We start from the raw sequence: 27,914 nt of genomic DNA, 5'->3' as shown, positions 1-27,914 counted from the left end.
TGTGTACTCTACATATAAAATCAGGACATGTTAAAAGAGTTAAAAACAACAAAAAATCTGAAGCATGAGAAAGCGATTCATCTATATACTTACGACTACTTTTCGAATTTATTTGGGAACTGGACGTCATTACATAGTTTTCACTATAACTATAGTTGCATCTAATGACGTCACTGTAACTATAGTTGCATCTATTGACGTCACTGTAACAATAGTTACATCTAATGACGGTGCTCACCACCGTCGACCACATACATACAGCTCGACAGACTTTCCACAGACTCTCTCTCCAACTTGTGTGGACGTCGGTTTAAGAGGTAACATTCAAGTAGACCAAAGATACGAAAGTCCATTGGATCTTCTTGGAAGAATGACCAGATATGAGGTCATCTAAAGTTGCTGTAATTCCAGGTCCTTCGGCCATCTTTTTTGATAAAAAGAACTGTTCGTGTCGTGCTGTGGCCAGAAGTATGTGGTTTTAGAGCCTCAGACAACTCAAAACTGTCTGTTGTTTTATTAACCAGAAGAAATGCTTTTATTTGCTGTGATAGTTTCTGAGACGAGGTTCTATGTCGTGACATTAATTTCCACTCGCTTCAGGTTACCTGAGATGTGGTTTCGGAGTCTGTTGTCGCTGTACAAGTCTTTTCACTTTCAAAGTTCCATCACAAAAGGCTTTCAACAAAGGAACCTTCGGCGTTCTACAGCTGTAAATATTTCTGGTGGCAATTTACTGTCGAACAGTTGGGTGTGTGTGTGTTTTCTTATAGCGAAGCCACATCGGCCTATCCGCCAATGGGTATCGAACCCCTGATTTTAGCGTTGTAAATTCGTAGACTTACAGCTGTATCAGCGAGGGAGTCGTCTATGTATTGAAAAATAAAACGATACTTGTCTGTATATGGTGATTGTGATATCAATATACGGTCATAATAAATCAATATATATTATGAATATATGGCCATAATAAATCAGTATATATTATATATATATATATATTAGCCACGTTCATTGATCAATATATATATATATATATATATTAGCTACTTTCATTGATCAATATATATATATATATATATATATTAGCTACTTTCATTGATCAATATATATATGTATTAGCTACTTTCATTGATTAATATATATATGTATTAGCTACTTTCATTGATCAATATATATATGTATTAGCTACTTTCATTGATTAATATATATATGTATTAGCTACTTTCATTGATCAATATATATATGTATTAGCTACTTTCATTGATTAATATATATATGTATTAGCTACTTTCATTGATCAATATATATATATTAGCTACTTTAATTGTTGGAACGGTTGGAAATAAACCTGGTGGTTAGGGCGTTCGACTCGTAATCTGAGGGTCGTTGGTTCAAATCCCCGTCACACCAAACATGCTCACCTTTTCAGGCCTGGGGACGTTATAATGCCACGGTTAATCGTACTATTCGTTAATAAAGAGTAGCCCAAGACTTTGCAGTAAGTGTTGATGACTAGCTGCCTTCCCTCCAGTCTTACACTGTTAAATTACGGACGGTTTGCTCAGATAACCCTCGTGTAGCTTTGCGGAAATTCAAAACCAAACAAACTTTATAATATTTTTACAAGAACTTTACTCCATTCGACCAGCCAGTAAAAACAAAACAAAACAAATCTATAAACAAATTAATTTTCAACATACTATATTTAAGTGTTAGTAACCAGCTTTCAGTTGGTACAAGCTACATGCGAGAACTTGGAGAGACTTGTCGTAAGATTTGTGAATTTTTGTTCCTCGCCCTCTATGGTTAGGAAAACATATCATACTTGCATATTAAAATATTTTTCACATTATAGAGACTTCTGACCTCGTATTAATATTGTGTACGTTAAGAGGTCGTTACGGTTGCACACATAGGTTACAGTAATGGAAGGGCTCGGTATGGCCACGTGATTATGGCACTCGACTCGTAATGTGTGGGTCGCGGGTTCGAATCCACGTCGTACTAAATATCTGAATGATTAATTGTCGTAAGTCGACTCAAATCCAAAAGGTTATCCACTTCAGTTACAATTATGTGTTACTACGAAAATGATAGATCATTTTAAGTAATACGATTTTCGTTAGTGAATTGAACTGGAAATATGCTGATAGAAAATGCATTAAAATTAGTTCATGTAAAATATCATAGATGGCAGCCAACTCGAAATTATTAGGCTGTCAATTACAACAATGGCGTCCGAATTTTACCTCTTAACAAAGTTTGTTTGTTTTTTAATTTCGCACAAAGCTACTCGAGGGCTATCTGCTCTAACCGTCCTTAATTTAGCAGCGTAAGACCAGAGGGAAGGCAGCTGGTCATCAACATCAACCGCCAACTCTTGGGCTACTCTTTTACCTACGAATAGTGGGATTGACCGCACATTATAGCGACCACCGCTTTCTTTGTAATGTCGTCTAAATCTTTATGATCCTATAAACCGTTTCAAATTTCTTTCAACTGACCACTAACTTAGCTGATGTCCCTTAATGGATCAGCAGTAATTTTATGGACTTGCAAGATAAAAATGTGGGGTTCGATTCCTCGCGGTGGGAAGAATATAGGTTGTCTATTAGTTTGCTGTTGTTCTAAGAAGACAACGTTCGAGTTGATATCTTGAAACGATGTACTATTAATAACTATTATTCTCGAATTGCAAGCGAACACGTTTTTAAAGAGCTGCTGAAATCATACGTCAACATAACGTAACGTCAGATGGCGTTATTTACTATTGTCTCGTAAGGTGACTTACAGCAAGTGCTGGTTATATAAAATCATGTGGCACAAAACGACCAATAGAGGGACTAGTCAGGCAAGGTAAAATAAAGGCCAAAGATGACGTTTGTAATACACGTGAAAAGTGTCATGGCGACAACAATTAATGGATGTTCGTATCTAACCTAAAGATTTCCGACACGTTTTATATGTATTGCTTGATATTAGTATACTGTTTTATGTTATTCTGTTCATGGTGGCGGTAGGCTCAATGATGCTTTTTGTGGAGACCAGAAAAGCAAAATGCTCGTTTTTGGACGACGATGAGGAAGTCCCGTTTATTAGTAGAAGGACTGCACAAAACCAGTGAGATACTGTTATCTGTAGTTAACACTAACCGCCTGGTAGTTCTATTGTGAAGTACTGTTAGCTATAGTTAACACTAACCGCCTGGTAGTTCTATTGTGAAGTACTGTTAGCTATAGTTAACACTGATCGTCTGACAGTTCTACTGTGAAGTACTATTAGCTATAGTTAATACTAACCGCCTGGTAGTTCTATTGTGAAGTGCTGTTAGCTATAGTTAACACTAACCGCCTGGTAGGTCTATTGTGAAGTACTGTTAGCTATAGTTAACACTAACCGCCTGGTAGTTCTATTGTGAAGTACTGTTAGCTATAGTTAACACTGATCGTCTGACAGTTCTACTGTGAAGTACTATTAGCTATAGTTAATACTAACCGCCTGGTAGTTCTATTGTGAAGTGCTGTTAGCTATAGTTAACACTAACCGTCTGGTAGGTCTATTGTGAAGTACTGTTAGCTATAGTTAACACTGATCGTCTGACAGTTAACTGTGAAGTACTGCTATAGTTAACACTGATCGTCTGACAGTTCTACTGTGAAGTACTGTTAGCTATAGTTAATACTAACCGCCTGATAGTTCTATTGTGAAGTACTGTTAGCTATAGTTAACACTAACCGCCTGGTAGTTCTATTGTGAAGTACTGTTAGCTATAGTTAACACTGATCGTCTGACAGTTCTACTGTGAAGTACTGTTAGCTATAGTTAACACTGATCGTCTGACAGTTCTACTGTGAAGTACTGTTAGCTATAGTTAACACTGATCGTCTGACAGTTCTACTGTGAAGTACTGTTAGCTATAGTTAACACTGATCGTCTGACAGTTCTACTGTGAAGTACTGTTAGCTATAGTTAATACTAACCGCCTGGTAGTTCTATTGTGAAGTACTGTTAGCTATAGTTAACACTGATCGTCTGACAGTTCTATTGTGAAGTACTGTTAGCTATAGTTAATACTAACCGCCTTATAGTTCTATTGTGAAGTACTGTTAGCTATAGTTAACACTAACCGCCTGGTAGTTCTATTGTGAAGTACTGTTAGCTATAGTTAACACTGATCGTCTGACAGTTCTATTGTGAAGTACTGTTAGCTATAGTTAACACTGATCGTCTGACAGTTCTACTGTGAAGTACTGTTAGCTATAGTTAATACTGATCGTCTGACAGTTCTACTGTGAAGTACTGTTAGCTATAGTTAATACTAACCGCCTGATAGTTCTATTGTGAAGTACTGTTAGCTATAGTTAACACTAACCGCCTGATAGTTCTATTGTGAAGTACTGTTAGCTATAGTTAACACTAACCGCCTGATAGTTCTATTGTGAAGTACTGTTAGCTATAGTTAACACTAACCGCCTGATAATTCTATTGTGAAGTACTGTTAGCTATAGTTAACACTAACCGCCTGATAGTTCTATTGTGAAGTACTGTTAGCTATAGTTAACACTAACCGCCTGATAGTTCTATTGTGAAGTACTGTTAGCTGTAGTTAACACTAACCGCCTGATAATTCTATTGTGAAGTACTGTTAGCTATAGTTAACACTAACCGCCTGATAGTTCTATTGTGATGTACTGTCGTCTATAGTTCTGATGGTTCTACTTAGCACAAATCACATAATAGTTCTACTGTTATGTATATGTTAAATAAGAAATTCTCATAAAACCAAAATACGAACTTATGTTTCCAAAATTAGACTTCTTGTGTGAAAAAAAAGTTTATTTAATTTTTTTTTATATAAACTACAACTTTTAAAAAGTTGTGTCTGTAACGAACATTTAAACCTACTTCCTTACCATTGTATTAAAAACTATAAGCTAAATCACTGCCAGCTTACAAAATGAAGTACTTTCACCTTAAGTAAGTAAAGAAAGAAATGTATAGAACGTGTACAGTTTTGATAATTAAAACGTATTTACTGGAGATAGCACTAGTCTTATTCTGTATATATTTGGCTATAAAATGACCACTTTAGTGATTCAAACAAATCTTTTAATTACAAATCTTTTGTATAAATTACAACAACCAGAACTTTCATAAATTACCTTAATAAGGTGTTCTTTTTCTTGTTTTTCTTTGCTGTTAAGCATAACGTTAACCAACGGGTTATCTATGCTGTGCCCACTGCGGGCATCGAAACCCGAATGTTATTATTATAACAGACTTATTACTGAGTCACTAGGGGCGGGTGGGTCAGGTTTTAATTGAGAGATTAAGAATCGTGACGTAGCATTGCTGGATAATATAAAAATAACACGTGCATGTTACAGTAACTTAGGATCAAAACATGGCGCCTACGTGGGTCAGAATTATGAGTTATCTTAATAAGTAATTTTATGAAATAGAAGATTTTATAATAGTTAGAATGTACTCTATTTGTTTACCTTCACTGTTGTTAGTAATTTCGGCCATAATTCCAGTAATAACTTACGGTTAGTTTAAGAGATTTAGCTGGGCTTTAATCTATGTAATGAACAGAATGTGTAAAATATTTCTCAAAAATTAACTTTCAGTGACGAATATGATAAACTTTAAAGACACATAACAATCAATGTGTCGCGGGTTCGAATTCTGTCACCGAATAATACTCGCCCTTTCTTCCATGAAGATGGATGGTATAAGTGACGATCAATCCCACTATTCTTTGGTAAAGAGTATCCCAAGAGTTGGCGGTGGGTGTTGTTGTTGACTAGCTGCATATTCTTATTCTGTCACTTCTAAGTTAGGTTAACATAACTTACAGTACAGTATCTGTCTTTGAATGGTGATGTTTTAGTTAATTCGCACTAAATAATCAACGATTATTGACACATTTCGTATTTCATAATTCTTGTTTCCGGAAGAAGTGTACTGTAAAAACGCATTTCCGTTTACGGGCTGTTTCCGTTTCTGAAAACATATAGACACGTGTACTGTATAAACAGACAGACAAGCATGTTTCCTAGTCACTCAAACTTACCGTCTTGGCAGCCATTTTTAATTTGTGGTTTTAGCAAGCGTATGAGCTACTGTGAAACTCTTGTTAAATAGGGATCGAACCTATATATCAGAGTACAATGTGAATCAGAACCGGTTTGTAAAATGGGAAAGCCGTGATAATAAAACTTAACTCATTCAAAGAATGAAACAAGTTGTTACGTCAAATATCAGTCAAATGTTATTTGAACACACCTGACTGTCTTTAAAACCACTTGGTAATGCATCTGATTATACAATCTTGATACAAGTTTCAAGTGTTAGGTTACGGTTCAGATAACATTAAGATAGAGGACAAAATATTACACCTGTAGTAACGTATTGCACATGTCATTTTTAATAAAAGACCTAGATATATGAATACTTGTGAAAGGAAAATATTTCAAATCGGTTATTAATTGTCAACACATGACTTCTACAGACTGACAACACACATTACGTGTGATCGCATCATACATACAGGGTGGCCCGTAAGTCCCTACCCATCCATATATCTTATGTATCCAGTGTATCTGTGTGCTGTCCCTCACTCTCGCTGCATAATATTATGCGACGCCATGTTCTGTAAGACATTTTCATGTGTAAATGGGCTTACATCGGCCATAATTCTCTGAAAAAAAGAAACAAATTTATAATACATGCGTAATTGAATAGAACATAATAACATATGGATGGGTAGGGACTAACGGGCCACCCTGTACAATAGTGTGAAAAAACATGGAACATTTTAAGAAACGTATTTTGAATAATAAATAATGGTTTGTTTGTATAATATTAAAGCTATTTTATCACCATAACTTCAACAATATTATCTTTTGTTTTTTAATACGTCATTATTTAACAGTCATTTTAGATGTAATTTAAAAATTGTAGATGTGCAAAAAGAATGTAACAGAACAAAAGTTTAACTGTGATCATGTTTGTACGAAATTTCCCGCCTGTTTTTGAACACACCTGCGACTTTTATTCCTGGATATTATATTTTTCGTATTAATATACGAAATACTATGAAGAATGGTATACGTCAAGACGTCTTCAATTATTTGGTACTTTATTCTGACATTAGTAAAGAGACAGAAACGATAAATGTTGAAAACATTATATCGATTGTAGTGGAACGCAAAAAGGCGCTCGAATAGATATTGCTACGTCACATGCAGACTGCATCTGGCAAGAATACATGACACGTAAAGACAGCTGTGAGTTTGAAGGAGACAGTAATGTTTATAGCCAGTAACACTCTCAAATGTTCACGTGAGGGTAGGGAAGTTGTCGTATTTCGCTATTTTAAATCTGTTTCTACTGTTTTCTTAATGTAACGTCAACCATATTTATCTTGCCTTACTTAGAGCAGCTTACATCAGTTATTTATTCGTTTAAATTTTTGTTCTCTCCGTGGTCGCCGCTATTTTAATCAGAGGTACCCTTACTAAACTCGTCGGTTTCATTTTGTTATGCTTTTCCATTCAGGTTAAGGCACTCGACTCGCCACCTGCTGGACTCGGGTTCGTTTCATGTCACCGAACATCATCACTCTTTCGATTTTGGGAGTATTATAACGTAACAATCAATCCCACTTTTTCGTTGGTAAAAGAGTAACCCAACGGTTGGCGGTGGGTGGTGTTGACTAGCTACCTTTTCATCTGGTCTATCACTTCCAAGTTACGGACGGATACAGCAGACAACTTCCGAATAGGTGGGCGAGAAATTCAACAAACAAGCAAGTATTATTATTCCTTCCAACCCTCGTTTTCAAAATGCAGCGTAGAAAGAAAAAAATACAGCTAATCGTGTGTTTTCCACAAAAGTGGAAGTTAAAGATTTGGAACACTAACACGTAAGGGAAGGTATTCAGCCCTATAGTGCAACTATGTTCTGGTTAAACTAAGAGGACGGCTGGTGCACACAACTCTTCAGTAAAACAAATTAATTCGTGATTTTTGTTTTTCGCAGCAATAAATAATCCAGTCTATGATTCATAATTAACAGTTTTTATTCGCTTTCCCCTTTACAAATGTTGTAATGAAGTTATTTTCTTCGTATTAATTCATCCGTCTGAGTTCTCGTCCATACATAATACATAAGCTTGTTTTGAATTTCGCGCGAAGTTGCACGAGGGCTATCTGCGCTAGTCGTCAATAATTTAGGACTGTAAGATCAGAGGGAAGGCAGCTAGTCATCATCGCCCACTGTCACATCTTGGTCTACTTTTTTTTTCACCAATGAACAGTGGAATTGATCGTAACTATATAACGTTCCCATGGCTAAATGGGCGATAATGTTTGATGTGACAGGGATTCGAATCAGCGACCTTCAGATTACGAGTCGAGCGCCCTAACCACCTTACAAAGCTGGGCAAGTTTGTAGGTTACCAAGACCACGTAAGTTAACCTTCGCACCCCTTTCTTTTTCTGATTTTTCACAGAAATCCTCCTTGGTGGAACAGACGAAGTCGTCTGGAAAGGACACTGTGTGGAGTGACATCAGTATCTCTCGTCATGTTTCTCGCTATGGCTGTAGCTCTGGCTGTTGTTGGTTTCCAGTACCAAAGAAACGTGGGTAAGTTCATTTAATTATCAACTTAGTTTAGCAGGAAATTGTTATTGGTAGTTGTGGAGCTTTGGTAAGTTTGTTTGGCAGGGAATGGCTATTGGTAGTAGTGGAGTTTTGGTAAGTTTGTTTGGCAGGGAATGGCTATTGGTAGTAGTGGAGTTTTGGTAAGTTTGTTTGGCAGGGAATGGCTATTGGTAGTAGTGGAGTTTTGGTAAGTTAGTTTGGCAGGGAATGGCTATTGGTAGTAGTGGAGTTTTGGTAAGTTGGTTTGTCAGGGAATGGCTATTGGTAGTTGTGGAGTTTTGGTAAGTTGGTTTGTCAGGGAATGGCTATTGGTAGTTGTGGAGTTTTGGTAAGTTGGTTTGGCAGGGAATGGCTATTGGTAGTAGTGGAGTTTTGGTAAGTTGGTTTGGCAGGGAATGGCTATTGGTAGTAGTGGAGTTTTGGCAAGTTGGTTTGGCAGGGAATGGTTTGACTCGCAATCTGCGGGTTCGAATCCCCGTCCCACGAAACATGCTCGCCATTTCAGCTGTGAGGGCATTATAACATGACAGTTATTAGTCCAAGAGGTTTTAACTACCCGTCTTCCTCTACTCTCTGACTGCTAAGTTATGGATGGTTAACCCAGAAAGCTCTAGTGTAGCATTCAGCGAAATTCAAACCTTATACTCTTCTACTTTGCTAACCCACCCATCATCCATTTGGGTAACCTATCCTTTCAAACTTCTTGTCTGGTTATTTCTATATAACGTTTAGATATTATTTATACTTGCATGTGTTTTAACAAAATATTCAAACAGTACGAACAATTATCTTTTGTTTTCTTGAAGTTTAGAAATACGAATAGTATCTAACAACTTTTGAGTCACAATATATTATCTCATTTCCGCCTGGTGGCTTTTGTATCTGATGTTTAACATTATTCGTTTGAATAGCAACTAACATTACGGTTTTATCTTTCGCTGCACTTCTGTGTTAATTAATAACGACTGTTATCGTCTTAATCAGACCATTACAATTTGTAATTTCTAAAGAAAGTATTCGTTTTGAATAAAGCTGTTTGTAGGACAGCAGAGAGAGAGTTTGTGTGGAAAAGTGTAGTTGGTTTAATTTTTTCTTTATTTAAGATTCAAAAGACTTAAATTGTTCTCATTGTTAAGATCTTAATGGATATTAAACATTGGCTAAGATGAAATAAATGGAAAATAAGAAGGTGAAAACAAAGATTAGCAACAAAGCATATTTTACACGTATTAAACACAAGGGACTGAGCTTAAGCCTAGAAATTAGGCCTAGCTAAACTTATAGAAACAATTTAAACCTAATATAATCAAGATTGTTCTGGCTGGAATCTCAACATTTCAATTTCTAAATTCTAAATGAAATATTATTTTCGGAGAAATAAAAAACAAAGTGTATTAAATAAATATGATAAGAAATAATCACGATTAATTATGATTAATTCTGCTATATATATGGCAGTACAAAAGATGCCCCCTCCCGCATAAAAAGTAATTTGGCCTCCTACGTTTATTTCCTTATAATTGTAGTTACGATTCAGACTCTCTTATCCCGCGTCGCGTCAAACATGCTCACCCTTTCAGCCGTGGGGGCGTTATAATGTGACGGTCAATCCCACTATTTGTTGGTAAAAGAGTAGCCCAAGAGTTGGCGGTGGGTGGTGATGACTTCCCTCTAGTCTTACACTACTAAATTAGGGATGGCTAGCACAGATAGCCTTCAAGTAGCTTTGTGCAAAATTCAAAAAACAAAAAACAAAACAACTCTCTTATCGCTAGTCCCTCGTACACACATACAATTGTGGAGACATACCTATATCACTGGTGAAGTACTTTTGAAAGGACGATAGCTGAGAGCAATGATTTCTACTTCTGAAGGATTCGGTTTGTTTTGAATTTCATGCAAAGCTACACGAGGGCTATGTGTGCTAGCTGTCTCTAATTTTGCAGTATAAGACTAGAGGGAAGGCAGCTAGTCATCACCACCCATTGCCAACTCTTGGGCTACTCTTTTACCAATGAATAGTGGGATTGACCGTACCATTATAATGCCCCCACGGTGTTTGGTGTGACAGGGATTCGAACCTGTAATCTTCGGATTACTACTGAAGGGCGATAATTGGTTGGCTTTTTTTTTGAACGAAAATAATTTTACTAAAAGTTGGTTTTCATTTTCATTTTTTGTCTCAATAAGCTCCATCCTCAAAACACCTAATTATGAAATTTCAGAGCTGGGACTGGTGACATGAGAAAGTTTGTATGTTATTGGTTTTATTTGTTTGTTTTGAATTTTGCTTATCATGGTTGGACTACAACTTGCTACAAGTCTTTTTAGCATATTCTTGGTACCCCAGATTAATCCATATTCCTTTATTTTGTTTGTTTGTTTGTTTGTTTTGAATTTCGCACAAAGATTCACGAGGGATATCTGCCTTAGTCTTCCCTAATTTAATAGCGAAAGACTAGAGACAAGGCAGCTAGTCACCACAATCCACTGCCAACTCCTGTGCTTGTTTGTAACCAATGAATAATGGGAAAGACCGTTACATTATAACACTCCCACGACTAAAAGGGCGAACAAGTTTGATGGAACGGGCATTCGAACCCTCGACCCGCATATTGCGTGTCAAGCGCTCTAACTACCTGACCTTTTTTAAAACTATGCTACCTGTTAAATCTAAATACCAGAATTAGAATAACAGTGGGACCCAACAAATCTTCATGTCTACACCCTGCGAAGTATTTACCTGGATCTACAGCAGGCAGTACTGCTATATTTATATAGATGGCGCCAGTGCATTAGATCAGCCTGACACGTATTCATGACGTCATAACTGCACCCTGAAAAAGAAGAGAAATAAAGTTCTTCGTGACGGGAAACGGAGGCAAATCGGGAAAATCATGACCCCTATTGCAAATCTACACGTACACAAAATAAAAATTTTGCAAAGTTATGGGTTGCACATTGTGTAATAAAAAAGTTTTTACAGTATCATGTAAGCAAGTGTTCTATTATAGTATGATACCTTTACATACAAAACTGCATTCAACGAGTTTTTTCGACCGAATATGTCTAAGATATAGTGAATGAATACATCAGGTTCTTATTGTGCCCCCAAAGCTTGGTTTTTACCGCCTCTCGAATACCATTTCGAGTTTGACATATTAGTAACATTATTATGTTGTTGCTAACACTTACATGTAAACAAAGTTTTTAATAAGTGATGTTTACCCACTACAGGCACATCTAAAGGCTTAAGACACTAAAACTCTAATTTCTATGTTCGTAGTTGACAGGGCAGAGATATAGCCCATTTTGTAACTTTGTGCTTAGTAACAAACAAGCATAAATTATACAGGAAAATGTTGAGATAACCTATGAGAATATTGGGTGCACGCGACTCGAGCACAAGGCATTCTTGTGGTCATAAGTATAAAATTGTTTGTGTTTTTGGTTCTGATTAATTTATATTTCTTAGAATTGATCATATTAGGGGTGTGTCACGATGAAGCTTTTCCAATTTTGTTTGGTTCTGCTACGTGTTTTTATACGAATGGCTACTTCCAAAATTGTATGAACGGGTCAAATTGCATAATGTGCGATAATACGTTTACCCGCGTTTACAGTTTATTAAATTTTAAAGTTCGTGGATGACGCAGAGTACTAAAGTTGAGAGAAGGAGGAATGGTAGTTTCTCCGTGAAGTTACATTAATATAAATTTATTATAATGTTTTTCAGATTTTTTTATACAAACGGAGTACATGTTGTCAGATAAACATCGTATGTGCCATTTGTTGCTGTGATTTTCCACCATCATTTCATACATAATTCACAGTTTAAGTATACAGAGAATGTAAGTGAAACTTGACTGTGAAGTTTTATATCAAATTCATTATTTCTTTGCTACAGTAAGTCCAAAGCAGCATATAAAACACATGGTTAAGTCGTGCTATCTTGAACTGGACTTGTGGACCGCTAGTTTCCAGCGTCTAGTTGATAGGTATAGGAGGATCCACTCTGTTTTTGGGCATAAACTGTATAAATAACGGAGCTTCGTGGCTTGTAACACGTATAGAATATTTGGGTCCTCATAGTAGAGCAATAAAGGTAACAATTCAACCTGGTTTATCAACCTATGTGTAAACACCAAACATTGGCTTGTCTGGATATGTGCGAGAAGATCGCAAATTCATTTTGAAAATAACCGTACAATAATGAAACTCTTGCTTATATGATACTGGAGAAAACCTTTTTCGTTACACGATGTGCAACCTCTAACTTCGCGAATTTTGTATCCTGCTTGCATGTAGATTTGCAATACGCTTCACGATTTTCCTGTGTCGCCTCCATTTCCTGTCACGGATAACTTTATTTTTCTCCATTGAAGTGTGCAGAAAAAATCGAGCAGCCGAATTTTCTGCGTGCAGTGGACCAAAACGAAAAGGTAACACGCAGATTCGACGTCTATTGGATTATAAAGTGATGAATAGTGTCAGAAACAGTTTTGCATACTCTGTGTTCCTAGTTTCTATCGAGTATTTAAGCTAAAACTGTCATTGTGTACAACCACACAAGTTGCAGATATTACGTCATGAATATGTCATACGCGTATTTACTATATTTGTTTTTCACGAATTACAGAGTTACAAAAAGATGAATATCAGAAACAGATTTGTATTATCTGGTTTTCATGCATTAATTCATTTTTCGAGTGAAAAATTTGCGACCAAAAATTTTGCTTTTAAGTTTACAAACACGCATGATGCCGCGTATGACGTCATGAAACGTCGTTTCCGGTTCTCTGGTAGGGCGTTTTTAGATTCGTAAAAACGGTTGAATTACCGAATACGATTTTTCTCAAAAACTCAAACCAACCTATTTATTCACATTTATTTACTTTGTAGACGTAGTTGATAGTTTATAGTTTCGAACGTAAACACCAACAGTTTTTTGTAAAGTTGAAGACAGCTTGAAACAATAACAGTACAACATTCTTTCAAGACTGTTTTCTGAAAGAGGACTATTTCTTTAATGACAAGTGCATTATTGTTATTACCTTCATTTTGCTGCTCTGTTTATACGTGATTCTAAAGAGTTTATAAAATCACCTTTCCTGCTCATGTATATTTCTTGGTTATTTTTTTTTTGAATTTCGCACAAAGCTACTCGAGGGCTATCTGCGCTAGCCGTCCCTAAATTAGAAGTATAAGACTAGAGGGAAGGCAGCTAGTCATCACCACCCACCGCCAACGTTACACTTTCTGTCAATCATTTTGTTGTCATGGGAACCTCAACCTCAAGATCTGTCAGATGAATGCGGAAACAGCATTCCTTTTGAGATCTGAATAAGACAAGAAAATCAGAAGTAGTGTATTTCTTTATACGTGCATACAATACACAAGCACATTCCAGTGACTAGAAGACTCGTAACACTCAAAATCGGTGTCCGATACCTGTGATGAAAATAGCTTTGCGATTAAACATTAATAACTCAAACATGAGAGATATTAGTAAGGATTTATGCTAATTACCTAGGGCTTTAGTTGATTTTTCACTTTGTCTTTAAATATTGTTGTTAGTTACGTTTTGTTTCGGTTGATTTTTCACACTGTGTTGGAATATTGTTGCTAATTACCTTTTGTTTAAATTGAATTTTCACACTGTGTTTGAATATTGTTGCTAATTACCTTTTGTTTCAGTTGATTTTTCACTCAGTGTTTGAATACTGTTGCTAATTACCTTTTGTTTGAGTTTAATTTTCACTCAGTGTTTGAATGTTGTTGCTAATTACGTTTTGTTTAAGTTGAATTTTCACACTGTTTGAATGTTGTTGCTAATTACCTTTTGTTTGAGTTGAATTTTCACTCAGTGTTTGAATGTTGTTGCTAATTACGTTTTGTTTAAGTTGAATTTTCACACTGTTTGAATTTTGTAGACTGTTGACAGCACACAATATTTTGCTATTACGATTATTTCAAAGCTTTTACATAAATAAATATGGTTTCAGTTGGAAAATTTAAAGTATTTCAGTGTGAGAAAAAAGGACAATGTATAGTTTACGTCTATATTTATTTAGATGCTGTAAGTATGCAATATATTCACGTTGTTTCTTTTCCAGACGAGAGAGTGACAGTTCGACTTCCCTCTAAAGCTGATAGGTTGGTCGAAGAACGACAACAAGCTAACGAGAACGAAAAAAGAGAAATCTGTGAAAGAAGAGGCTGTGTTATTGCAGGTATTGCAAGAACTGTTACACTACATTTTGTAGTAATTGTACCAGATGTAACATTTTAGAGAGTGTCCTGTTATTAGTATTCAATGCATCGCTTTGTGTTTCCTTTGTTACGTCATTCGCTCTAATTGATCGATTAAAAACAGGTTATGCTCCTAGTATAACCTACTTGTCTAGGTGATGCACATTTCCCTATGCTTATTATTGTTATCGTATTATTTAATAGTAGTAATATTCGTGCCTTAGTTGTTAAAACGTTTTCTATTTTTAAATATGTAGTTTCAAATATGTTCCTAAAGTTATAGTTGCGGACTCCCACTTGGTCTTCCACCCCCGTATATGGATGCGGTCTACGGTTATAGAGAACTATTATTTGCGCACGCGTGCGCACACACAGATATATCTGTGTGTGTGTATGTGTGTTCTCTATATAGCAGTATAATGGACACACAAGTCTCCTGTAGAGCAGTGTAATGAACACACATGTCTCCTGTAGAGCAGTGTAATGGACACACACATGTCTCCTGTAGAGCAGTTTAATGAACACACGTCTCCTGTAGAGCAGTATAATGAACACACATGTCTCCTGTAGAGCAGTGTAATGGACACACGTGTCTCCTGTAGAGCAGTATAATGAACACACATGTCTCCTGTAGAGCAGTGTAATGAACACACATGTCTCCTGTAGAGCAGTGTAATGAACACACATGTCTCCTGTAGAGCAGTGTAATGGACACACGTCTCCTGTAGAGCAGTTTAATGAACACACGTCTCCTGTAGAGCAGTATAATGAACACACATGTCTCCTGTAGAGCAGTATAATGAACACACACACGTCTCCTGTAGAGCAGTATAATGAACACACGTCTCCTGTAGAGCAGTATAATGGACACACATGTCTCCTGTAGAGCAGTATAATGGACACACATGTCTCCTGTAGAGCAGTATAATGAACACACATGTCTCCTGTAGAGCAGTATAATGGACACACATGTCTCCTGTAGAGCAGTGTAATGAACACACGTCTCCTGTAGAGCAGTGTAATGGACACACACATGTCTCCTGTAGAGCAGTTTAATGAACACACGTCTCCTGTAGAGCAGTATAATGAACACACGTGTCTCCTGTAGAGCAGTGTAATGGACACACGTGTCTCCTGTAGAGCAGTGTAATGGACACACGTGTCTCCTGTAGAGCAGTGTAATGAACACACATGTCTCCTGTAGAGCAGTGTAATGAACACACATGTCTCCTGTAGAGCAGTGTAATGGACACACATGTCTCCTGTAGAGCAGTTTAATGAACACACGTCTCCTGTAGAGCAGTATAATGAACACACATGTCTCCTGTAGAGCAGTATAATGAACACACACACGTCTCCTGTAGAGCAGTATAATGAACACACGTCTCCTGTAGAGCAGTATAATGGACACACACGTCTCCTGTAGAGCAGTATAATGGACACACACGTCTCCTGTAGAGCAGTATAATGAACACACACGTCTCCTGTAGAGCAGTATAATGGACACACATGTCTCCTGTAGAGCAGTATAATGAACACACATGTCTCCTGTAGAGCAGTGTAATGGACACACGTCTCCTGTAGAGCAGTTTAATGAACACACGTCTCCTGTAGAGCAGTATAATGAACACACATGTCTCCTGTAGAGCAGTATAATGAACACACATGTCTCCTGTAGAGCAGTATAATGAACACACATGTCTCCTGTAGAGCAGTATAATGAACACACATGTCTCCTGTAGAGCAGTATAATGGACACACATGTCTCCTGTAGAGCAGTATAATGAACACACATGTCTCCTGTAGAGCAGTATAATGGACACACATGTCTCCTGTAGAGCAGTATAATGAACACACGTCTCCTGTAGAGCAGTATAATGAACACACGTCTCCTGTACAGCAGTGTAATGGACACACACACGTCTCCTGTAGAGCAGTGTAATGGACACACGTCTCCTGTAGAGCAGTATAATGAACACACGTCTCCTGTAGAGCAGTATAATGAACACACATGTCTCCTTTAGAGCAGTGTAATGAACACACACGTGTCTCCTGTAGAGCAGTGTAATGAACACACGTCTCCTGTAGAGCAGTGTAATGGACACACACGTGTCTCCTGTAGAGCAGTGTAATGGACACACACACGTCTCCTGTAGAGCAGTATAATGAACACACGTCTCCTGTAGAGCAGTGTAATGAACACACGTCTCCTGTAGAGCAGTATAATGAACACACGTCTCCTGTAGAGCAGTGTAATGGACACACATATACGTCCATTTCTGTAGCATTGCCACATAGTTTTTAAGTTTTGTACCACCATGAAAAAAGAGGATTCTGCTTTAAACTTCCCAGAGTTGACTAATTTGAAACAAGTAATTAAATATTCCAATGTGTACGTATGATATATATATAATATTCCAATGTGTAGGTATGATATATATATAATATTCCAATGTGTACGTATGATATTTTTATGTTGTGTACTTAAACTTGTAACCGCAAGGGTTGCTTATCTTTTAACATGGAAACGATTTAGTGAATAACATTGGCATCTGTGAGAAAAAAGGTTCAAATCTTTTAATTGAATCTGGACTTACAAGTTGCAAGCTATTTGAGACGTTGCCTAAACAATGAAGGATTGTAATTAATACAAATTTGACGGACTTCAGCTACCCATCTTGTGCTTATTTGGATACGATGTTTCCATCAGCTACATTAATAAGATTGTTTGGTATCGCGTGTGATAACATTGTTCGATTAGTTTCCGGTAAAAATCATTACCAGAGTAATGATGGTTCTCTTTCTTATAGCGGCAAACCTGCTTCAGAACATCGACGAATCGGTAAATCCTTGCGAGGACTTTTATCACTTCTCTTGTGGTGGATGGATCGAACGGCAAGTGATCCCAGACGATAAGTCTGCACTGTCTGTGTTTTCACTGCTTCAAGACGAACTGGATAAGAAACTTAGAGGTAATAACTGGTATTCACGTTGTTAACGGAAGATGTTTCTATGAAGTTGGATGGATAAATGGGTGAATGGATAGATGAGTGGATGAAATATGGATTAATGTGTGATTGGATTTATAGGCGAGTAGATAGATGGATGAAAGATGGACTGATAGATGAGTGAATAGATGGATGGATGAAAGAAGGACTGATAGGTGAGGGGATAGATGGATGGATGAAAGATGGACTGACAGGTGAGTGGACAGATGGATGGACGAAAGATGGACTAATAGGTGAGTGGACAGATGGATGGCAGAAAGATGGACTGGTAGGTGAATGGATAGATGGATGAATGAAAGATGGACTAATAGGTGAGTGTACAGATGGATGGAAGAAAGATGGACTAATAGGTGAGTAAACAGATGGATGGACGAAAGATGGACAAATAGGTGAGTGGACAGATGGATGGACGAAAGATGGACTAATAGGTGAGTGGACAGATGGATGGACGAAAGATGGACTGGTAGGTGAGTGGACAGATGGATGGACGAAAGATGGACTGGTAGGTGAGTGGATAGATGGATGGATGAAAAATCGACTGATAGGTGAGTGGATAGATGGGCATACATAGATACCGATTTCTATATTTCCCTAAATTTAGAATACTACCAATACCATTAAAGTTCTGTGGAAAGTAATACAACTACTGAAGTGTATAGTTTTTTATTTATAAGAAAATCGATTTAATGTGAAACTAAGAAAAGCCCATCGCTTGTCTTCCTTCACGTGCTAAACTTATAATTAATTTACCAATAACTTTAAATCAACTAATTTCTAATTACTTTACGGTTAGAACGTAATTTTCGCCAGAAAGACAAAATGCTCGCTTGAGTAAGTTAAAATTCAGTTTGTCATACGAACTTCCTCACCCAAAGAGAGTGTACAGAATGTGTGGTTCCTTGTTCCTTTGTCTTTGTGTAAAATTCGGTTTCAAAGCATGTGATTTAACTACCAACTCTATAGCCTTGAGATGTGTTTTAAAAATAAATAAATCCAAGTTGCTTTTATATCTTAACCGCAAGAATATAGAGTCCAGAAATTTTAGTAACTCCACAAGGTGGACATAGTGCAGATAGATCATTCTGTTACATAATACTGAAACATTGGTTTTAGGAAATATTTATTGGTAGTAATAAGAACTTGTGGGTGACAGTAATTGACAGATGAAAACGTTGGTATGTGGTGAAACTTCAAAGTAATTAAGGGAAACAAGCTAACTGTACATTTCACAAACACGTCATTTATTGCGACCATGTACCTGAATATGGCCTTATTCAGCTTGCTTTTCCCGAATTCTGTAATATAAAAATGATGCATAATAATACGTCAATCACGAGATCTAAGTTGTATCCAGTGCCGACTAGGCCTTTCATCAATGCAAGTTCTACTCTAGCCGACTGGAATAATACATACTTATAAATGATTGAGTCAATGTTTATATTAGTAGATTTCTTAGTAAATGTTATGGTATGAACCGGATTGAGTTGGTGCACTTCAGTGTTTATTTATGTTTTCAATTTTAATTGGTAACGCATCAGAATTAGGGTAAGGATTATTAAACACTAAACTATTTATATTTATTAATTATTCAGAAAAAACCCTGATAAAGCTGTTCTTTAAGTAAAGTTACAATGATAATATGTTTTGTGTCTATAGAGAAAAGTGATCTTTAACTCAGATTTGTAATTATATTTATAATAAACAGAAAAATAAATTATGTATGTGAAAATGGCTGGTATGGATAAAGAAAGCACTATCTAGAGGAGCGAACAACGTTTCGACCTTCTTCGGTCATCGTTAACCTGACGCTCCTCTAGATAGTGCTTTCTCTACCCATACCAGCCGTTTTAACATATATTTTTTCTCTATAAGTGAGTTTTCTTGTCATTACGGAGAAAAATAAATTAAATATCCTCTCGATGACGTCATTTGGTCTTACCTTCTTCTGTCTCTTTGTGTTTGTTCAATTTCTTTTCATTTCGTCATTTCATAGTTCTGGTCGAGAGAAACCTGACAGGAACAGAACCTGACTATATCACAAAGATGAAGGACATGTACAACACGTGCATGGAAACGAGTAAGTAGAATTATGGAGTTAAACAGGTCCATCTTCATCTAATAACACTGCAAATTGCCATGTCATCAGATTAGGTCAGAAACTATTGTAAACGCCGTCACAAAGACTGGACGTGAAACTGCAGAAATCGAAAATGCGTTTTATGATAAAAAAGAATGACGTTAAACAACTTATCGCCTTATAAATTTGAGCCTAAAACGCTTCCCTTGTGTATAAATACTACTTGAAATTATAAAAAAGAATGTCGTTAAACAACTTATCGCCTTATAAATTTGAGCCTAAAACGCTTCCCTTGTGTATAAATACTACTTAAAATTATAAAAAAGAATGTCTTTAAACAACTTATCGCCTTATAAATTTGAGCCTAAAACACTTCCCTTGTGTATAAATACTACTTGAAATTATAAAAAAGAATGTCTTTAAACAACTTATCGCCTTATAAATTTGAGCCTAAAACACTTCCCTTGTGTATAAATAGTACTTGAAATTATAAAAACGAATGTCGTTAAACAACTTATCGCCTTATAAATTTGAGCCTAAAACACTTCCCTTGTGTATAAATAGTACTTGAAATTATAAAAAAGAATGACGTTAAACAACTTATCGCCTTATAAATTTGAGCCTAAAACACTTCCCTTGTGTATAAATACTACTTGAAATTATAAAAAAGAATGTCTTTAAACAACTTATCGCCTTATAAATTTGAGCCTAAAACACTTCCCTTGTGTATAAATACTACTTGAAATTATAAAAAGAATGACGTTAAACAACTTATCGCCTTATAAATTTGAGCCTAAAACACTTCCCTTGTGTATAAATACTACTTGAAATTATAAAAAGAATGACGTTAAACAACTTATCGCCTTATAAATTTGAGCCTAAAACACTTCCCTTGTGTATAAATACTACTTGAAATTATAAAAAAGAATGACGTTAAACAACTTATCGCCTTATAAATTTGAGCCTAAAACACTTCCCTTGTGTATAAATACTACTTGAAATTATAAAAAAGAATGTCGTTAAACAACTTATCGCCTTATAAATTTGAGCCTAAAACACTTCCCTTGTGTATAAATACTGCTTGAAATTATAAAAAAGAATGACGTTAAACAACTTATTGCCTTATAAATTTGAGCCTAAAACACTTCCCTTGTGTATAAATACTACTTGAAATTATAAAAAAGAATGACGTTAAACAACTTATCGCGTTATAAATTTGAGCCCAAAACACTTCCCTTGTGTATAAATACTACTTGAAATTATAAAAAAGAATGACGTTAAACAACTTATCGCCTTATAAATTTGAGCCTAAAACACTTCCCTTGTGTATAAATACTACTTGAAATTATAAAAAAGAATGACGTTAAACAACTTATCGCCTTATAAATTTGAGCCTAAAACACTTCCCTTGTGTATAAATACTACTTGAAATTATAAAAACGAATGTCGTTAAACAACTTATCGCCTTATAAATTTGAGCCTAAAACACTTCCCTTGTGTATAAATACTGCTTGAAATTATAAAAAAGAATGACGTTAAACAACTTATCGCCTTATAAATTTGAGCCTAAAACACTTCCCTTGTGTATAAATAGTACTTGAAATTATAAAAAAGAATGACGTTAAACAACTTATCGCGTTATAAATTTGAGCCCAAAACACTTCCCTTGTGTATAAATACTACTTGAAATTATAAAAAAGAATGACGTTAAACAACTTATCGCCTTATAAATTTGAGCCTAAAACACTTCCCTTGTGTATAAATACTACTTGAAATTATAAAAAAAGAATGACGTTAAACAACTTATCGCCTTATAAATTTGAGCCTAAAACACTTCCCTTGTGTATAAATACTACTTGAAATTATCTTTAGCTCTACGTGTGAAACATTTAAGAAGTGTTTTATAGACGAAATTAAGTATATTTTGTGGTTATAAACGCCTTTCTCAGTGTCACCTGCCACCTCTCCTTAGATTTTTTAAATTGTGAATAAATACAAAGATTCACGTATACTCCAATGGCTCATCAGGCAAGTCTGACGGCTTTTAACACTAAAAATCGACTGGGTACAGCACGGACGGCCTATTGTGTTGATTTTCACTTAAATAAAAAATATGTAGTGGAGATAACACTGAAAAACTGCTGTAAAACTTGTTTCTGTAATTGATTTAGAAATGAATTAATCAGCGGGAATGTTGTAGGTAGCAGTATCAGTTGATGATGGTCACTGTTTAAGGGTTAAGTGATGATTCTTTCTTTCTCCGTTGTATATTTTCCTCTTTTATTTTCAAGAAACGATTGACAAAAAGGGATCCGAGCCCTTACAGAAGGTCCTTTCCGAAATGGGAGGTTGGCCCGTTGTGGAAGGAGAATTATGGGATGGATCGAACTTCGACTGGTTGGAGACACTCTTCAAGTTCCGTAAACATGGATACAGCCACGACATTATGCTGGACTTGTCTGTCACTCCTGACTATAGGAACAACAGCCATCATATCGTTGACGTAAGTGTCACTATGCCATTTCTTCGAATTTGATTTCTTAAAAAAAACAACTGATTTTTGAATAACGAATAAAATATTGCTAATCTCAATTTGTACGTCAAAAAGTTGTGTTTGAATGCCTCGTCCGGTATTGTATCACTTAATGGTTAGTGTCTCGGGCTACTTATCGAAAAGTCTGAAGCTCGAGTGGTAATAACCTGATGAATATGTTCCACACTTCAAATTATGAGGCTGTTATATAACTGTGAGAGCCAATCTCACTATCTGGTTGAGAGTAGCTGCATAAGCGGAAAGCGCTGCTGACTGGTTTTCATCCATCTGGTCAGCAGTTCCAAATTATAATGGTCGTCTCTGAACTTAGAATCTGTGACTTGTTCTTTTAAGTTGCAAGACCTAACAATATCGAAAATGTACAGTTATTTTTATTACATTAGGATCTCCTCATTTCATTGGGCAACGATAAGCTTATAGCTTTACAGTGCTAAAATCTGGGGTTCGATTCAGTGCTCCCTCTGAGCTGCGTAGCCGTATAACAACCACTTAAGTTCCGCGCACTTCATTCAGTCTTAACACGTTGACGGCCTTAATGATCCTGGCAGTCGATAGGCCTAAACCTTGAATAACCAACTGCCAGCAGCATTCCAGAGTGGTCTAAAAATCATTATGGTCAATGGTTTAAAAAAAATTCCCCACCACCAAAGAAAGCAATTAAAAAAAAAAAACTGGTAGCGCACATTGTCTTTAATACTGGTGCACATGAAATAAATTATTCTGCACATTGATTGAAAAAAGTATAAGGAACATTGGTTCGATTCCCTATGGTGGACAGAGGAGATAACCCATTGTGGCTTTGCTCTAAAATAAATAAACGTTAAATCAGAGTAGATGTTTGTTAGATACAATTGAAGGTGATTTGTTTAGTATAAGCGAAGAAAACACAAAAAAAACAGTACTTAAATATAAGTAATTACCAGCTATACTTGAACTGATGTATCAACTAATGTCGTACAAGTTACGTAAAGGTATAAATACTAATACCTGAAATTTTCTTGTTTAATTTTTGCAAACGACATGTACTCTTATTATAAATTATTTTACATAACACTAAATGGTTAAGTGCTACTGTAAGGCAACTTTGTTTTGTGGAAAATTATATTTAGAGCACGACTTGTTTTTCTCTAAGACAAAATGCGTCATTTTCACTGGCACATGATTAATATTTGTGTATAGTTTGATTCCTTGGGGGAAGCTATGTTGACTGATGGCATCGTTCGGGCCAGATGACGCCCTTCTAGTTTTATGAATAGTTCTTGTTTCAGAAGCTTCATGAGTGATGAAAAACCACGTGCCCTAATAATTGATCTCTCAATTTTTAGAAGCGTGTGGATCATTTCCGTTCCAGGAATCCGTCTCGGAGTTTGTTTAAAATCAGTGCGAGAACGAAAGAATTTTGCCAATGAAAGAAAATAACATTTTTTTTTTTTTTTTTGCCGTTTCAGTTGGACCAGCCTGTTCTAGGAATGCCGGACAGAAGTTACCTGATAAAAGGTCTCAATGACTCAGGAGTTGCCGCCTACTACAAGTTAATGGTCGACAGTGCTGTCCTCTTAGGAGCAACTCGGGAAGCTGCCGAGGAACAAATGTTGACGTCTCTTAACTTTGAGATCACTTTAGCGAACGTAAATATATCAGCTATTCAGTTACTTTCCTGTATAATGTTTAAAGAAATTACATTTAATAGTTTAGTCACGAAAAACTTGTCGATTCTGTTGCATAATTGATTCAAAATTTCTAAAGATACAGAACGACAGAATTACGCGCAAAGCTACACGAGGGCTGTCTGCGCTAGCCAACTCTTGGGCTACTCTTTTAACAACAAATAATAGGATTGACCGTCACATTATAACACCCTCTCGGCTGAAAGGGCGTGCATGTTTGGTGCGACGGGGATTCGAACCCGCGACCCTCGGATTATGAGTCGAGTGCCTTAACCACCTGGCCATGCCGGGGCCTTATCAGAAGGGAGGGAATCCCCTATAATTCTTCCAAATTTAATTGATTCCTCAACTTTCCAAATATGAGGTTAGTGTAAACTTAATTTGAGAGAAAATAGCCAGAAATTCTTGCAAGAAGCTTGTCCACCCACGTCCCTGGGTGACCAAGTGGTAAGATTGAGGGCTTTCAATGCAAAACAAAATTGGGTTTCGATATCTTTGATTGGCAAGCATTGTTTTGGTTTACGCTTAATAACAAACGAAACATATAAGTAATAATAAAATTGCCACGTGTTTTATAGAGTTAGGGTTACGAAAGGCAAAAATCGTTTTTGTTTACCTGCTACACCCACGAACGAAACATTAAAACACGTGACATCTACTTAATGATCAAAGTCCACTGAAATGCTGTTTAAACAGTGTTTAAAGGTGAGAATCTAATCTAGAATCACGCGTTCATCTTCCTTTAGCAGTTATTTACACTTGAAATCTGACAACCGGAAACCACGTGATTCCAGTGAATTACACGTTAAAGTGCTTTGCCACTTTTTAAATTAACTGTTAAATTTTTTAAGGGGTTGACCGCCATGTGTCTCACTAGTAGGTTACAAACGAATTTTATTTGCGGACTGCGTGAAATCCCAGTGAGTCACAAATAGCAATGTTTAAGAGTGAAATTTCTGTTGTGACTTCCGGGTTTAAGACACTGTGACTGTCCATTGGCACGACTTGGGTGTTTCATATTTATGTGTTCCTAGTTTATTACGTGACAACCAACGTGCTGATGAGATCGAATTGTGAAATAATTTATCGATAAAATTAATGCAAGTATGTGATCATCAGTACGTGTTATATAGCCCTTTTCTTCAGTGGTGTAACTACAAAAGAATACCCCCCTCTATTTGCATAAAGAGTAATTGAGGCCCCTTATTTATTTCCATGCAGTTCTAATTACGATTCTGCCTTACGATTCCCGCAACTTCAGGAGTGTATTTACTTTCCTGGTTTTCGTGGTGGGCCCAGTTTATCTGTAAGTTGTAAGAAAGTAAAATAAAGTTTCATTGCTGGGTTTACGTCCCGTTGACGTAAGATCACGCCTCGTGTTTTGGATTTCGTTATATTTAATGGTAACAACCCTACTATTCGGTTTGCTATAAGGCTCTACATGACCTTGGGGTTAGAGAGCTCGACTCGTGATCTAATGGTCGCGTGTTCGAATCCCCGTCACACCAAACATGCTCACCCTTTCAGCCATGGGGGCATTACAATGTTACGGTCAATCCCACTATTTGTTGGTTAAAAGGTAGCCCAATAGTTAGCAGTGGGTGGTGATGACTAGCTGCCTTCCCTCTGGTCTTACGCTGCTAAATTAGGGGCGGCTAGCGCAGATAGCCCTCGTGTAGCTTTGCGCAAATTTCAAAAACAAACAAACAAATGGTTCGTTATATTTAGTGGTAACAACCATACTTTCTGGTTTTACGATGTTATCTCTCTGTTATTATAGTTTTCGCTACCGAGGGAAGAGAGACGGAATATCAGTAAGCTTTATAACAAGATGAATATAACCCAGATCTACAAACTTGCACCGGACGTCAACTGGAGAGAATTCTTCAATAAACTGTTGGTTGACCCTATCCCAGACTCGGAACCTATCATCGTCAACGTTCCCGAGTTTGTCACGAAATTTAACAATCTGATTACCACCACTGACAAGAGGTATGCACTACCGACGGTCCTGTAGTACAACGTTACAAAAACGTTTGTGTTCTATCAAGTGTCACCCCAGCGAGTCTAAGGATTTCCAATGCTGACATCTGGGGTTAAATTCCCCGCGGTGGACAGGGTCAGATTATTTATTAGTCTAGGGCCTGCAAAAATTTGAAGGCCTACAAAAATTTTGGGTCCATAAAATTTTTCCTTAAAAGTTAATCTATGGTTTAATTCATATGGCTAATTGGTCTTACGAATAGAAGGTGCCCATGCACCATGATCATTTTGATTCGGCACTGGCGGTGGATACAGAAAACAGCTAAAAGTGGATTTGATCTGTAGAAACAAACAAAAACAAATCGTATAGTTATCTCGTTTGTGTAACACGGAAAGTTTACTTACTTTAAAACACTCTCGAAACACTTTTCCTATTGTAAATCTCAGATACTAACAAAAATAAAATATCTGTTTTCTACGTCTTAGTATAAGGGCAATTCATTACAGACGCGTGTGTTTATATTAGCTTGTAAAGAAACTACTAAACACATTAGTGTTTGTTTTATAAATTGGATTGGCATGGCCTGATTATTAGGGAAATTCATTTACATTCTGTGGGTCGCAAGTTCGAAACTTGTCACTAGAGACGTACTCCCTTTGGGCTGTCAGCTCCACCCACTGTTCGTCGGTGAAGAGTAGCCTAAAAGTAAGAGTTGGAGGTGGTGGTTGAGTAACTGCCTTTCTTCTGGCACAGCGAAATATCTGCTGACTTGCACTACTAGAAATCGGGGTTTAACACTCGTGGTTGGCAGAGCATGGACAGCCCATTACGTAGCTTCGTGCTTAATTCTAACAGATCTATCACTTCAAAATTAGAGTCGGTTTGCGCATATGGCTTCAAAGGGCGAGCATGTTTGGTGCGACGGGGATTCGAACCCGCGACCCTCAGATTATGAGTCGAACGCCTTAACCTCGGGCCGAAAAAGAACTGTTACTGTAGCGTGACGTAACGGGCAGCTTCGCACACAGTGTAAAAGTTAACTAAATAACATTTCTGAACCCCAATCCATATTCAGTGACATGTATTATTTAAAAGTACTCTAAAATGAAAAACAACAACAGTTAAATTAATATTAACTAGATGTAATTGCGCAGAGTCCCCGAAAGTGTTCAACAGTGACATTTGTCTTTCTTGCTTTTCAAGATCATACGTCATGCTGTGTTGTATCATACAGAGTGAATAATTCTTCTCACGATTCATGGCATGCGCACCTTTTACTGACGTAACTAAAAACAAATTTCAACTACAAATGTCCCTTATGTGACGTCATTTAAATGTCTTTAAAGTGTGATTAAAACGGGTAACCCCCTCCAAGCGGTCTTCGGTCTCATCTCAGGAAAATTATTGTAAGTTTAGGAAATTTTGATGCGTGTATGCCTTTTAAAGGTAAATAAATTACATTATTTCTTAATAAATTGACAAACACCGATTTATTACTATAATGGAGAGGTTTATTTCAGGTATGATCTTTAGGGTTTATATAAAAGTACAAAGACAAGGGTTTAATGTAAAGAAAATTGTCACCTAGTAACAGGATTATGAATTAAAACAGCGCAAAGTATGTGAGCGGTGAATGAACTCGGCCAAATAAGTATGCTGCTGCTAAAAAGGCTGTCCAATGTAATATGGAAACATGCATGTT

The 27,914-nt window shown here is 36.7% G+C and overlaps 1 protein-coding gene across 3 annotated transcripts in view; it reads left to right on the top strand.

The window, feature by feature from the left end:
* LOC143254110 (neprilysin-2-like) overlaps positions 1-27,914 on the top strand; it is a 91,968-nt gene that overhangs the window by 41,895 nt on the left and 22,159 nt on the right. Inside the window, exons 1-8 of one of the 3 annotated variants that reach the window (XM_076508897.1) lie at positions 2,836-3,120; positions 8,519-8,652; positions 14,787-14,903; positions 17,733-17,894; positions 19,924-20,007; positions 22,299-22,510; positions 24,010-24,189; positions 26,009-26,220. In XM_076508897.1, coding sequence (XP_076365012.1) covers positions 3,008-3,120; positions 8,519-8,652; positions 14,787-14,903; positions 17,733-17,894; positions 19,924-20,007; positions 22,299-22,510; positions 24,010-24,189; positions 26,009-26,220 — 1,214 coding nt within the window. In that variant the 5' untranslated portion in view covers positions 2,836-3,007. Of the gene's footprint in view, positions 1-2,835; positions 3,121-7,212; positions 7,354-8,518; positions 8,653-14,786; positions 14,904-17,732; positions 17,895-19,923; positions 20,008-22,298; positions 22,511-24,009; positions 24,190-26,008; positions 26,221-27,914 lie in introns of those variants that run through there. The other 2 variants (XM_076508899.1, XM_076508898.1) reach the window with 2 other exon arrangements.

The sequence above is a fragment of the Tachypleus tridentatus genome, chromosome 6 (assembly GCF_004210375.1).
Source record: "Tachypleus tridentatus isolate NWPU-2018 chromosome 6, ASM421037v1, whole genome shotgun sequence".
Lineage (NCBI taxonomy): Eukaryota > Metazoa > Arthropoda > Merostomata > Xiphosura > Limulidae > Tachypleus > Tachypleus tridentatus.
The sequence above is the reverse complement of the archived record's forward strand: the minus strand, read 5'-3'. Positions and strand labels throughout refer to the sequence as shown.